Source organism: Protopterus annectens, chromosome 8.part0, assembly GCF_019279795.1.
Source record: "Protopterus annectens isolate FY-2018-M chromosome 8.part0, PAN1.0, whole genome shotgun sequence".
NCBI classification, from domain to species: domain Eukaryota; kingdom Metazoa; phylum Chordata; order Ceratodontiformes; family Protopteridae; genus Protopterus; species Protopterus annectens.
Genome location: NC_056741.1, coordinates 1,709,610,944 through 1,709,626,408, shown reverse-complemented (window position 1 = coordinate 1,709,626,408; position 15,465 = coordinate 1,709,610,944). Strand labels below are relative to the sequence as shown.

Genomic DNA, 15,465 nt, shown 5'->3' with positions numbered 1-15,465 from the left:
ACAGAAATGTTACTCACAGCTGAAAAGCAGCAATGAGCCTTTAAATGAACGTTTTAAACAGCTAAAGGAGCCACTAGAAAAAAGAGTTTAACTGCAACAAGTTATCATAAACAAACAACCCAACAGATGCTTAATAAGAGTGGACAATTTCCAGTTAATACCTCACACACAGTGAAACTAGCTAGAAAAAATACACAGTACACAAAGTGCTATAAACAACAAAGAAATAAAGAACAAAATAAACAAAAAACAGGATACTTAATGTTATATATTGTAGCTCCGAGTTTGCTGAGTGTCCTTCCTTCGATTAGCTGACTGTACAATGCATATTTCTGTTATAAAGCTGACCTTGTAAGTAGTTTGCTTTGCTGGATTCTGAGCAGGTGCTATAATGTTTAACTTTATTTTATATGAGGTAAATTTCATAATGAGATTGTGTTGAACATTGAAATAAAATACCTATTCCTCTTTCCAAAACAAAGAAAAAAAAAAGAAATACAAATGTGGATTTTATTTAGCTACAACCCTTTGCTATATTTATTATATGATTCACAGTTTAATGCTTTGATATTTATGCATATTACATTATTGATGCAATGACTGCGGTGGTGGTGCTGCGGTAGCGTTTTCTCCTCATAGTAAGATGTTGTCCTGTTTGATTCTCAGCTAGAGCATCTTCTGTGTGGAGACATGTGTGAATGGGCGTACCTTCGTTGAAGGTTGTATGTCAGGGCCGGCAACTCGGCACGTAAAAATCTACTGCCAATCATTAGCAGACCGGAGTTCCGCTCTGGCGACCCCTAACCGGGAAAAGCTGAAAGACACAACAACAACATTACTGCTGCAATAATGCTCCCTTTCAGAAGGTGTACTGTATGCAACATCATTAAGTCTTCTGGAACCTTCCCCATTGTTCCATATTCTAAGAAAAAGTGCCACTCTTCAGTAAAGTTATCTTATCTCTGTCCTTAAAACACTACAGATAAAATAGTGTTGAATTTTTCAAAACTCTTGTTCTTGGCCTGATTAATGTCACATTTTTATTCCTTTAGAAATAGAGGAGGGTCAGATAGAGAGATTCCATCACTCGGTGTTGAGCACAATATTTAATAGTATCATCTGTTATGAAAGGCTTAGTAATTATTCTTTTGAAGAGACATTTGTAGCAGTATTCATAACATTTGGGTTATGGTTACAGTTACAATGTCTTAGTGATACAGTGATACAGTGATAGTTACTGGCTCAGTGAAGGTTCTAGATTAGGTGGGTCTTTCTTGGAGTTTTTATCAAATGGTTTATTTGTTCAATGTTTTTATCCTTTGATTTGGATTCTAAGTTTATAAGAGCAATATTTAATATCAGTCCCTGACATTGGGCCTTTGTTCTTCCATCATCCCTGGCTTTGAATAACATTCTTGAACTTCCAGGTTAAGAGATATGTGCATACCTGCTGCATCTTCATGCAAGAGCCTTGTCTCCTCACCATTATCCCCTTTGAGTTTATTTATTTATTTAGCATTTTTATTTCTTATTTGTTACCAGCCTCATCTATCTATTGATAAGCAACAGGAAGGGCAAACAAATAACAGAGAAGCATTCCCTTCAAGAGGACCTCTGCCTAGGAAAGAGTTGCCATCTTGAAAAACAAATTATTTCACCTCCCCAGGACAGGCTGAAAATGATTGATCTTCCCATGCATGTGATGACATCACTGTCCTGATGCTCAGTAACTGCTCAAGGCTACAATGCATAATAATAATGAGTACCTTCATAAACCGCCCTGTTAGCCCTCCTGAAGTAATTCTTTTCCTAGTGTGTGTGTGTGTGTGTGTGTGTGTGTGTGTGTGTGTATGTGTGTGTATGTTTGTGTGTGTGTCTTTGTTATAGAACTGAACCCAGTTATCCAAGAGTCACTGGTCGTAACCCTAAGGAGCACTGAACCTCTGGGGGGACTAGTATTCAAATGGGTGTGTGCTGCATAATATCATCAGGAAAGGGCAATTGTAAAGCAACTTTTTCTCTGCTTTCATATCCCTAAAAGCCACCAACAACACCAGGAATTTTTCCATTGCAATCCTGACAGCCATTAACCTGATTAACCATTTACCACTACTCCCCTAACTATAACTACATTTGTATATTTATTATCCACTTTCATTTTATGTATTATATTATTTTTATGTATTATTTATCAAATTACCTGCCATCTCAGACTTCATTATGTCAAGGTTAGAGGAAATGAGGCTCAACAATTAATTACTAAAATAGGAAGAGATGAGATAAAAATGGTGATGTAAAATTAATTAAAAGGGAAGTCAGCTCTGTATTGAAAGATCACTCAAAAAGCCAAAAAAAAGGCCAAAAACCTGGAGAAGAATGAACCTCAAAAATCGCTCTTCCTCCTTTAAACTCCTCTTTGCCGGGGGTGGGCAACCCCCCCACACTTATTTATAGCAACTCTGAGATCAGCGTACTTCCAAGAAAAGGAAATATTCCAAGAAATAGCATACCAGACTTAGTGTGTGTAAGGTTGATCTTTCAGACATTCAATCTCTATATTTTTGGACTTGCTGTAGTGGGTCCCCATATTTTAAATGGTTATTGGGAAGTCTGTAGGAACAGACAATATTCCTGTGGAATTCTGAATTATGGGAGAAACAAAAGTGATAACAATCTGGAACATTTAGTTTTTCAGTATTTAAAAGAACTGAAGGGCCAACAGCATGGAAGAAAGCTATGGTAGCTGCATTGATCAAATTGATCAAAGAGGGTAAAGACCCATCAGATCAAACTTAATACAGCCCCATTTAAATTTTAAATCATAATTATAAAGTGTCTATGTCTTTATTAGCAAAGTGAATGGGAAAGTGTTACCAAAATTGATAGATATGGGTCAGTGTGGTTTTGTGGACAGAAGCAAACATTTGACAACATTAATAAAACAATGATGATCCAGAGGGAAGGTGAATGTAAGCATAACCTGCTATTGTTGCTGAGTCTTGATGCACAGGAAGCATTTAATTGAGTCAGCTGAGATTTTATGAAAATGGTAATGGTAGCAAGCACATTCCACGATAGAATTATAGGGTTAGCTAGGAGGATATATGCAGTGCTGAAGGCAAAACTTAAAGTGAGAAGGTTTCCGTCCGACAAACTGTATTTAAACTGAGGAGCTAGGCAGGAGTGTTCTGTTTTCCTTTTGTTATTTGCTTTATATTTACAGCCATTTGCAAAGAAAATAAGGGACTCATAAATTCAAAGATTAAATGTTATGGTAATCAAGAAAAGTTAGATTTACTTGGAGATGATAGTATTTTGTACTTTAAAGATCCAAAAAAGGACATTTTTGTGTTGTGGAATATTTGAGACTGTTTCTTTTCAGAATATAAAATTAATGAAGATAAAGCAAAGGTGTTGCAGTAAACTGTGTACCCACACATGAACTGGTTCAGTGACACCCATACTAATGAGGACATGTAAGATTAAGCATTTAAAGACTAAGCAAAAGATAACTCAAAAACTGAGAAATGAGAAGCTGTTGATTATGGGTATGGAAAATAAGATATATGCAGTCAACATCTGTTTTGTCCCTTTAGTTATACATGCAGGACAGGCTTATTTTTATCAGCCACAGAAGAACTTATGCATGATAATTAATAAAGAGTTGAAGGAATTACTTTGGGAGTGGAAAAAAGACAGGAGGCTCATATATACAACACAAGCAGAAGGTGATAAACCAAAGTGGAAAGGGATGATGATAAAAAATGAGACATTCAAGATTTTAGGAGAGAGTAGGAGTTTGGATGCAGGTACTTAAGGAGAATAACAAAGTAAAACAAACAAAAAAAAACCATACAGAATATTATATTCAGGAAGTATCAGAAAGTATTGTAAGAAGTAAGTCAACAAGGGAATGGAGAAAGCAGATTTTGCCAGCAGGGATGACTGCAAGTAGGACAGTTGAAAATAGTCAAGAAGAGGCTGGAATTCTTTGGAAAAAATTGGCAAAGGAACCAAAGTGTTGGGAACAAAAAAAGTAGAGAGGGAGAGGTAACAACAAATGAGAGGGAGAGGTAATAACAAATGACATCAAGCAGAATGTATATCAAATGCTGCTGGTGTGATGACACAGAAAGTGCTAATGTGCAAAATAGGCTTTGAAGTCTGATGAATTGACAGATTTTAAAAATTCCCTACAGAGTACCATGCAAGAAATGCTGGGGAACCATATATTTGTAACTAAGGAAATGATTCTTTAGAGCTGGAGCACATAATCTTAATTAACTAGACATATTAAGGACTTACTAAGTTTAATGCAATTGTTTGCTACAAAAGCAGTTATTAGAAAATGGAAATCAAAATCTAAATCAACTGTAATTGAAATACCAAATACTGTAAAGGAGATACAAGAACTAGAGCTGGTATCCTTAGAAAAGTTAAGTAGCAAATTAAATTGGAAGATATAAATTTGTGGGAACAATACATTTATTTATTTTAAGATTTGTTGACTGGGACAGGGTCTATTTTCAGTAGAGACCTGGGGAGAAACACTCGAAATGCATGTCTTTGGGATGTGGGAGGAAACTAGAGTACCTGGAGGAAACCCACATGAACACAGGCAGGACATGCAGACTCTGCACAGAAGGCACCCCAGCCAAGAACTGAACTGGAGAACCTCTTGCTGTGAGGTGACAACATTAACCGCTGCACCATTACATGCAGAATAATATTCAGGATGAGAAGGAAGATTTAAGGGAAAGCATGCCTTGACAATTTCTGCAATGTTGTTGTAAATAAAATTGTTGAAAATGTATGATAACGACAACAATGAAAATGTTAAGACTTTTTTTATTTTCCATGACTGCATGTGTACTTATGTCACCTTTTAAAATGTCAGCTTTAATAAAGATGTTTTAAAAAAGTGATAAAGAAACTTCTCTGCTACAGTTTTGAATGTCTAATATGACAGTGCACAGGCAGTAAATAAATCAGCTGAGTTAGCCAGCTGGTTGCAATAATGTGGACATGGTGACAAAGCATGTGGTGGGATAGGGATATTATCACATTAATAGTATTATCAAAGGTGGTGAAGCTGAAATTCAGAACTTAAATTGATAGATTGTGTAGTATTAAACTTCAGGCAGTACTGTGGTTTGAAGGAATATGTTTGTATTCATCACTTGGCTGCCAGTAAGTGTAAATACCTAAAAACTAGAAGCAGTTCAAAAGAAAAAAAAGGATGTGGAGTGACTAGTACAAGTCAAATACTGGGATGTAGTGCATGGAAGTCTCTGTGAAGGAAAGGCAGCTAATACTGTCTACCAGCTGGGAGATTCAGTTTCAGGGTGTTGTACTTAAGTCTGGGGAACCTTCTTTACTAGGTGCCCTGCAGTAAAGAAAGAGGAAGAGCCGAGCAGAGACCTGGTGAAGGCAGCTGAAGTCAGTTGTACCTGAAATGAATCAGCTGTCCACAGAGAATGTCAAGACAGGACACTGGAATGATTCTGTTGGTAATGCATTTATTAAAATTATTATAAGCAAATTGTGCTTTGTCTATTGCAACACTTTTGCACTGTAAAGAAGTAAATATTTGTATACATGGCTGACTATTAGAATTAGGTAGAAACCGTGACTCTTTTGGGTGTCTTTTAACATGCGTGCATGTTAAGTATCAGAGTAGTTGCTGTTTGTTGGAGAGGGGCATCTACTAATTCCAAATGCATAGAAGCATCAGCATTTTCATGGACTGCATTTTAACATATCTAGGAATATGAATATATAATTAACATACATTGATTGTCTCAAAATTATTGCAAATTTTATGAGAGATTCTTTTAATGTGAGTTTAAATTATTTTCCAGTAAGCAGATATCATAAATAATAAAGTACATTTCATTCCTTTGTAGACACTGACCAGGACACATCAAGTAACGTAAAGAATTCAGTCGCTATGGAAAACCTGCGTGATACAGATGTCTACTTGTCTCTGTTGTCATGGTTACCATCATGTGTGATGGTATTTGGTGGTGTCATACCTTATATACCACAGTACCTACAAATAAAAAGAACTGCCAATGCAGAAGGCTTCTCTACACGTGTATGTTTGATCTTGTTGATAGCTAATATTTTGAGGATATTCTTTTGGTAAGAAAACTTTATATCATTATGAAAATAGTATCATTTTAATATGAATATAGTATGAAAAGACTAAGTATGTGGTCCATTTTGCTAATATACACATTTCTTTAGCATTGATGTTAAGTATTCATGTATTTATATATGTACTCTTTCATTATTTTATAATGCTTTATGGTTTGTTTTTTAATGTCGTGTTAAGCTGGTGTGATGTCTGTTTTTCTCTGACAGAGTTAAATGTTCATGTGACTTGCTTTGTGTGGTATAAAGAGATAAATGTTGGACTAAGAACCAATGGCTTGGGATAGACTAGCTACAAGCATGTTGCTGAAGCCTTCAGGAGAGAAGGGGTGAGCAGCTCAAGTTGGCAGGAGGCAGTTGAAGTCTGCAGCCCTAATGATAGTGCAAGCTGGGTGGGATTGCCTTGCAATAGCCCACAAAAGATGCTTGGTTCTCCATGTAGCATGATAATGTTGTAGCCAGATTTATCATGCTCGGCAGCATGTGTGTATCTCTGGCTGGAATTGTGATTCCCAGTACACCTTGGTTTTCAGTGGTGGTGAGATGTTAGGACAGTATGAAAAATCTGCAGTGAAGTACTGTGAATGATTTTATACCAATACCTTGTAGTACATAGACATAGACATAGACATAGAAAATTCACCCCCATCAATGCCTCTGTCTTGAGGCATCCCAGGTGTGATTATCTTAAACCACTTATCAGATCATTCAAGCAAAGGATCTTTGATTGACAAAGCTGAATGCTAGACTACCACTGCAGATGAAATAGGAAAAAAAATAATTTCTCAATATAAAAAAAAAGAAAAACAAGATTCAGTATTTTATTTTGTTTCTTACCAGATGCATGGTGGAGACACTTATTTATTTGACATTTGTTTACTGGGAAAGTCCGACTGGGCCAGAAAGTGCCCATTTTCAGTGGAGGCCTGGGAGAAAAGCTCCACAATCACAATCTTTCAAAAATCAAATACAGATATTTTCAATCACAAAGCATAATGTTAGATTATAAAACAGCAAATGCAACATTTTAAATCACTACATATCATATTACACCACAAAACATGAGTGAAAAAATGTTTTAATTAGAAAAACACAGAACATATATTTCATAGAAGAGTGCAATAAAAACAATAATATGAGTTGGAGAATATGTGAGGAAAAATTCAGTAGTCATATTATTTGTTACATAGATTAGTATGTGGTAAATGAGACCTGAGACAGTTCTAATAAGATATTTAAAGAGATATCAGAGATTACATGATTACAAGCAGTGAGTTGGAATTAAGTGATGTCTTATCTTGAGTATTATTATTATTATTATTATTATAGAAGGAAGAAGGACTGGGAGGAGGTCATTATAAGAAGAGTGCAGGGTAGGGTGTCTTCAGGTAACTTTGGTGAGTAGGGAGGAAAGAGGTAGAGGAAAGATCTGCAGAGATGAATTAAATAAGGTAAAGCATTGGGGAAACAAAAGGAGTGGAGTAGGAGGCTGGAGAGGGTTGTGAAGCATGATTTAGGTTGAAAAGGGTGAGTGAAGTATAGTGAGTAAGTTCAGTCAGGATTGGCACAGAGCAGGTCCAAGATTTTGTAAGATATTCTTTTAGGGAGCATTTAAAGGTGGGTAGGTTAGAAATAGTTCTGGTGGTTAGTGGTAAGGAGTTCCATTTTTTTTTTTTTTTGCTAATGAGTATGAGCACAGGTTTTGTCCAGGGGATTTATTTGATTTATTTATAGTGAAAAGTTGTTTGTCTTCCAATCTAAGAGTTTTTTTTTTTGGAAAATACATATTGATTAAAGGGGTAGGAGCTGCACAGGCTAATGGTTTGTGTACGATTTTATGTATTGTTAGTAGGGCAGGTGGAGGGGTGTTCCAACCAGCTAAGGGTATATGCAGAGCTTTACAGTGATGGGTGAAGGAGGTTGAATTAGTAGCAAACTTGGCAATTTTCTTGTAGCAGCTTTCAAGTTTGTTTTTATGGATGAATGTAATTTGACTAGAATTGGTGCTTCATAGAGTAGTGAGGGCAGAAGGTAGATTTTGGCTAGAGTAATTTTTGTGTGTGTGCTCGGAAAACGATTGTGTCTGTAAAACTGCCTAGTTTTTAATGGGTTTTCTTGATATTGCTTTCAATGTGGAGGTCAAATTTAAGATCACCATCTCTTATGACTCCTAATAGTTTGGTATAGTGGACTAACTCGATTTCAGTGCCATTTGTCAAAAAAGATTTTGAAAGATGTTTTGTTAGGGGTATGAAAAGTCAGGGCAAAGAGGAGGCATTTGTTTTTTTGGGAGTTGAGAAGGAGTTGTGCCATTGTAAGCCAGGTTTCAATAGAGATGACAGCTTACTAAGGGATTTCTTGGAGGGGAGTTAAGGTGTTTGAGGAGCAGATGATGGTAGAGTCACCTTTATATTGAATCAAGGTACCTTCACAAGAAGAGGAATATAGCGTATTGATTACAAATATTGAAAAGAAGAGGGCCAAGGATGGATCCTTGCGGGACTCCTGTGGAAGTGGGAAGGTACATGGTGCTGGATCCTTGCCATTTTACAGCTTGTTGCCTGTTGGCGAGGTAGCTAGAGAACCACTGAATAGATGAAGATGCTAGACCTAGGATGGGTAGCTGATTGAGGAGTCTACTGTGAGAGACCATGTCAAAGGCTTTTGATGGATCTAGAAATATTGCAGATACAATTTTATTAGAGTTCAAGCTTTACTGACAGTGTCTGTAAATTATAGTAATGTAGTAGAGGTGCTGTGGTCTGGCCAAAATCCATGTTGCTTACTGGTGATCATCATATTTTGTAAGTGATAGTGGAAAAATTGATGAATACCCACATATTTCAAGTATTTTAGAGAGGGGGACAGGATGGCTATAGGATGGAAATTTGTAATGTCAGTGGAATTACCTTCTTTATGTATGAGGGTAACGTGTGCCATTTTCCACAAGTTAGAGACACAGGAATCAGTTATTGATCTTTTAATAAGAATGCTGATTGGATATGCTATTGCACCTGCAACTAGATTTAAGTATCCCAGGGGAAGGTTGTTGGCTGAGGAGGAACAAGTTTTAGTTTATGTAAAAAATTTTTTATGAGAGATATAGAAACTGTTTGAAGGGTAAAGTGGATGGAGTTGCCTGTATGTGTATTGGAGGGGTTGCATATAGGTGAGTTTTGTGAAGGAAATGTGGTAGCATCTAATGTAGGGGAAGTTGACTGTGTGGAAGGAGGTGTGTCAGGTGAGTTTGAGGTTAACTTGGCAATGCATTCTATGAAGTATGTATTGAAATAGGTAGCTGCTTGAAGAGGGAGGTCTGGGCATGGGCTGGGATTGTTTTTTTGTACCTGGGCTGATGAGAGACGATATGGAGGACCAGATATTTTTAGAGTTGTTTTTATGGCTATCTTGTAGCTGAGTATAAGACTTTTTATCTCTATTAACTTGTTTTTTGACTTAGTTTCATAGCTGTCTGAATAGTTGCCAATTTTTGTCTTTTTTTGCCAGTTAATCCATGGTTTGTCTCTGTCTTTCATAAGGAGTTTACAATGGTTGATGAGCCTTGGTGTATGGCTGTTTTTAATTCTTTTTGTATGCTCTGGTGCTAGCGTGTTAAGAATATTTAGAAATGCTGCATTGAGGTATTCAACTACATCTTTTAAGAGGAGTCTTTTTAGGATGGACCAGTTAACTGCCTTCTGAGATTCAGTGAAAGACTCTGTTGAGAATGTGGAGAGATTACGGGTAGTTTTGAGCTTATGTTCCTTTATTAATTGTCCAATACTCCTGTGGGTATAATCTGGCAGGTGATCACTTAGTGTATCAGGGTGGGTACCTGAGGAGGTAAAAATTAGATGGGTTGGTAACCAGAATCCAATCTAGGATAGATTTTTGGGAGTTATTTTTACCATGTCTTGGTGTATGAGTAAGTTGTGTGAATCCAAAGAGGTTCATGCTGTTGATCACTGAATTTGCAGATAAAGAGTGCCAGTCAATGTTTATATCACCCAGGAGGATACTTTAATTTGTGATTGCATCTGTTATCCAGGATAGTATGTTTTCAAGTATTGGAATGTTCTGTTCTGGGAGGATATATAGCATGGCAGTGCATATGCTCTTGGCTATATTGAGTTTTAAGAATGAAATTAGAATTTCTGCTTTTCCAGAAGTTGGGATTGTGCATATATAGGGAATTATTGTGAGCATATTTGGAAAATTATAGCTATTCCACTTGCTTTTTATGTTTTCTATTGAGCCTAATGATATTATAACCAGGAGGTAATATTTCAGTATATTTTATTTGAGGCTTTAGCCAGATCTCATTTGAGGCTAGGATGTCTGGGTTGTGTTTGGTCATCCAAGCATGAAAATCTGTGATTTTGTTGCATATGCTTCTAATGTTTAGAGTGATTATTTTTAAACTTTTAGAGTGTAATTTATGGTTTGGGATTTGATTGGGACCTAGGTTGGGATGGGTGTCACTACACTGATGTATGGTGGAGAAAGAAGGCTTGTTTATTACGGCATTTTTAGCAGATATGGGTAGAATCATTACCTTTACATTGGGACTGACATTTTTAGCATTTTGGGGTTACAACAGTGGAATGAAGTTATGGAAAATAAGCTTGAAGAGATTTTTGAGCAGCTAGTGGGAAGACAGTTGATAAGTGAGGATGAAGTAATGGCTGAGGTGTGTTTATTTATTACTAGTACTGGTGGTGATATAGGAACGAGAGGAGGAGGAGGAGGAGGAGGACTAAGGTAATACAGGAAGGAAATAGCATGGTTAGTGCTGTAACAAACTATCAATATGGCTAGGTGAGGTAATGAGTAGTGATAATAATGTGGAGAATAGGTAGGGTTTGATGAGGAGGGAGCACAGTGAGATTTGTGAAGGAATTTACAACAGAAGAGTGGGTGGAGAAGTTGTTAAGATGACAGTTTGTGACTGGATAGAAAGTTAGCTACATGATAGGAGGGTGAGTAGAGGAGGTGGAGTAAGTGAGGTATAAGTGTAGCTGTAGTGGTGGTGGGTCGCAATTTGGGGTAGGGCAGGGGAATGGAGTGAGCCAGAGTGTAGCAAGGGCTGAATGGAGTGGGTTGGTCTATGGTAGAGTATGTACCAGGAAATCTATTTGTAAAACTGCAGCAAAACAGGAGGCAAGACAAATCTAAAGACAGTAAGACAAGCTGGTAAATTGCTGTTAACATACACCTAAATTAACTGCAAAAGGCAATGTTGCAGTGACTTTGGCTTGAAATAATGTTATAGTAGTTGGAGAACAACTGAAATGAGGGGACGGTTAATCAGATACTTCAGTGGAATGCAGTTACCCCCCCCCCTACACACACACTCACACACTCACACATATGGTAGAATGTTTATGGATACAAAGTCAAGGTCTTTGAACACTATAAATACTTGATATGAGTCACAGTATTTAATTTTATGATGATGAGCTTTTATTGCCTTTCTAGGGATGTTTTACACTGCTAAAGTAAAATATGCTAAAGGATTAATTTAGCTTCACCTTCAGCAGTAAAAGGCGTGTAGGTGGGGGTGAGGCTATCTCTCTAACATATTCATGACTGCAATACAGAACCCACTAATGTATGTATATTAGGGAAAACAATTACATTTAGTTTGAGTCTTGGAAATTGCTTTACATAGATTTTAATTAAAGGCATGGTTTCTTTTGAACTTTTACAACTGGAGGTGAAATTCAGCTGTACAAGTTCCTTAGGTAGTAAGCTTATGTTAACTTTTCAGCAGCAGTTGTCACACTTACTATGTTATAGGTTCACTTACTGTAGAGTGAACTAGCTGGATGGAGAGGAATACACCTCGGTCATAGGGCAGTGAAGTGATTTTGAATGTTCTTATTTGCACTTTTCCAACCATTTACTGATCCTGTTAATTTCTATGAAGTGTGACTTGCTTACTGTCCACTAGACATGTGCTAAGGAACTCCTGTTTGAAAGGATACAAGGATCATCCTATTGCAAGTGGGTGTGTATAATTATGTGTTATCCAGCGTCATTTATGCATGCCTCCTGAATTCTAGACCTAAAGTCCTAGAATGTGTTGCCTACTTTTAGCTTAGAGTTTCTGAAATTCTGTGGTGACTTCTTTAATGTGCAATGAATCTTATGTACCAAATGTTACTTTAATGAAACTTCCACACAAAGTTCTGTGTAAGTTAGGTGTGTGGTTGGGGTTTGAAAGATACATGTATTGTAAAGCATTGGAGAGTCATCTCAGGACTGAAATCTGCAATAAATTTGGTAATATATTGGTGATATTGACCAGGTCCAAATGGGTTTTGCCATTTAGCATGAGTTCTGTATGTTGTTGAGTGTTGTGTTTTTTTTTTTTTTTAATTTCCTAACATAACCAGAGACAGACGTGATTGACAGCCTAAGTTCATGGGCTGCCATGGTAGATCTAACAGTATTTTTTTTTAATTCTTAGTTAAAGTCATAATATTTTCTTGATTTGGGGTCTATAGATCTGTTGTATTGTGTTGTGAATGATTTTTTTTTCATTTTATTACATATTTTATTGATGCCAGTGGACCAGCAGGGTGGTTTGATTTTAAATGTACCCTTGTATTTGTGTCAAGCTGGGATGGCCAATTCTGTTCATTGATTTATGCGTGCATAAAACTCCTTTGTGAATCTGCTGAGACAATATCTGGGGTGATGTTTTTATAAGTGAACTTTCAAGACTTTACCATTGAATTTCAGGAGATTTGTGCATTCTAAGTTTTTGTACTCTGATTTATTAGTATATTTTTAAATATACTTTCTTGTTTACCCGCTACAAAATGAAGTCAAAAATTCTACTTTGTTTTTTTTAGCTTGTGGACAGGAGAGCAGATTTCTGAAGTCTTAGAATAATCAAATTAATAGATGTACAGCCTTCTACAAGGTTATAAATTATTTATTTATGATAAATTATTTAGTGTCAAACGTTTGACACAATGGTCTTGAACTGTGGTTCTTGACAAGATCACATGAAGTCAAATCAGAAAACACAAATGGTAACCCCTAGAAAGTATAAATAATTCAGACAAAGCACTCTGGAAATGAGTATTATTAATACAGCAGAACTATACAAGTCATTTAAAGGTCAGGCATATAAATAGTTGAGGTCCACCTCATAAGGGTTTGATTTGAGTCAGCCTGCTTTAGCTGTCCAGTCATCTAAAAGTTATTTCATGTATTTAAAACCTGGATTCAAACCGTGTATCTAACTGACCAAATATGACCAAAGAGAAACAGATTATAAGAAACAGAAATTGAAAATGGTGGGCATAGAGAATGTCTTCATAGGTCTTATGACAGAGGTCTTGCACTGATCCTGAGATGAGAGAACTGTCTAAGATGAAAATTGCCAGAACATTTGGCTGCATAGCTGTTACTTTTATTTTCATTACATCGATGTTTACTCTAAATACACTTTGCACTTTTGAGAAATTATGTCACTCACTTATCTGATGTTCTATGCTCAATACTACTGTACTGTTTGAAATATTGTTTATATACTTAGCTGACTTTATTACCCATATGTATAGCTTATGTCATATTCTAGTCCATGTAACTCAATCTATCTTTGAGTTATGTAACTAGTGTATCCTATGTAATTTGTTAATTGCCTCTGGAGCTTTTCTTCCCAGGCTTCCGCTGAAAATGGGCTCTTGCCCAGTCAGACTATCCTGGTAAACAAATGTTAAAAAATAATAATAAACAACAACATTTCAAAGTATTTACTTCTTTCTAAACCAGGTGGATTTGAATAGCATCTGAATGAGACATAAAAGTAATCTTGGTATCTGTCTGTAGCCAGACAATACTAGATACCACTTACCAGGTGTGCCTCCTCAGAGATGATGAGTTATAAAAAAATCAGTTTTTATACCAACCATGCATGTATTAAGCAGTTTAATCATCATTTCCTGCAGTGGTGGTGCTGCGGTAGCATTGTCACCTCGCAGTAAGACGTTGTCCTGTTCGATTCTCAGCTAGAGCGTCTTCTGTGTGGAGACATGCATGAATGGGCATACCTTCATTGAAGGTTGTGCATCAGGGCCGGCAACTCGGCATGTAAAAATCTACTGCCAATCATTAGCGGACCGGTGTTCCCCTGTGGTGACCCCTAACTGGGAAAAGCCGAAAGACACAACAACAAAATCCTCATTTCCTATCAGTGACATACCTAACATATGAAATGCAGTTTATAGGTGTTTGCCAAAGGCTATATTTCTCACTTGTCATCATCACTGGAGTGACACAGAAAGTTCTGGTGGCATTATCTAGGCTGGGAGCTACATTCTGCATAAGCCCTGAGGCTTCATCTAAAATTCTATAAATTTAGCCCGTCACTCCAAAGTTGTTAGATTGAAAGCAACAACTGTCATAAAAGACATGTCTTCTAGATTTAAAATGGTAATGAGTAAAGAAATTTGTAGAAATTTGTGTCAGTAGCTATATCATTCCAAAATCAAACTTAGCAGATTGTCTCAGACTAATTTCTTCAATGACACATACTCTGCAGTGTTTAGAATTAGGAACTGCTCCTGTGATCAGTGCTACAGTTGAAGTAATATCATTTTGAGCAAGTGCTTGAGTTGTAGTAAAAGAGGTTTCCTCATAGCTAGAAGAGATTCCATTCAAATTATAATATGTAAAAGACAGGTTCAGCTAGCAGGCCGATAAAAATGAACTTTTTGAATAGAACATTTTAGGACTGGCTGTGCTAATGCAATCAATTAAACAGCAAAAGTGTGGATTTAGCAGACAATGCAAAAAGAATGTACATGACCATTTGGAATTTTAGGACTAGATAAGAGCAAGGTCATTTATCTGTATTTAGAAAGGCATTGTAGTTCATGGAGAGTGGTGATTACATTCTGATAGTCAGTACTAATATCTTTCGGCTTTTCCGAGTTAGGGGTCACCACAGTGGAACTCCAGTCCGCTAATGATTGGCAGTGTTTTTTACGGTGCTGAGTTGCCAGCCTGGCACACAACCTTCAAAGAAGGCACACCCATTCACGAATGCACCTACCTGCATGTCTTTAAACATCATTTGACTGTGGGGAGGACATGCAGACTCCACACAGAAGGCTCTCTAGCTGAGAATCGAACGGGAGAACCTCTTGCTGTGAGGCGACAACGTTAACCACTGCACCACTGCGGCCTGTGCATTCTGATAGTCAATAAAAAGACAAATCATTTAAGCACTACTGTGGAGCAAGACCTGACCTTAACAAATGTTAAGAACCCCTTCTTAACTTGTTAAGGTCG

General features: G+C 36.9%; 1 protein-coding gene across 5 annotated transcripts in view; it reads left to right on the top strand.

Annotated features, from left to right (window-relative positions):
• Nucleotides 1-15,465, top strand: part of LOC122809611 (solute carrier family 66 member 2-like) — a 1,674,862-nt gene that overhangs the window by 48,686 nt on the left and 1,610,711 nt on the right. For all 5 annotated transcript variants that reach the window (XM_044081238.1, XM_044081237.1, XM_044081240.1 and 2 more), the window contains exon 2: nucleotides 5,907-6,144. In XM_044081238.1, the coding sequence (XP_043937173.1) occupies nucleotides 5,907-6,144 (238 nt within the window). The remainder of the gene's footprint in view (nucleotides 1-5,906; nucleotides 6,145-15,465) is intronic.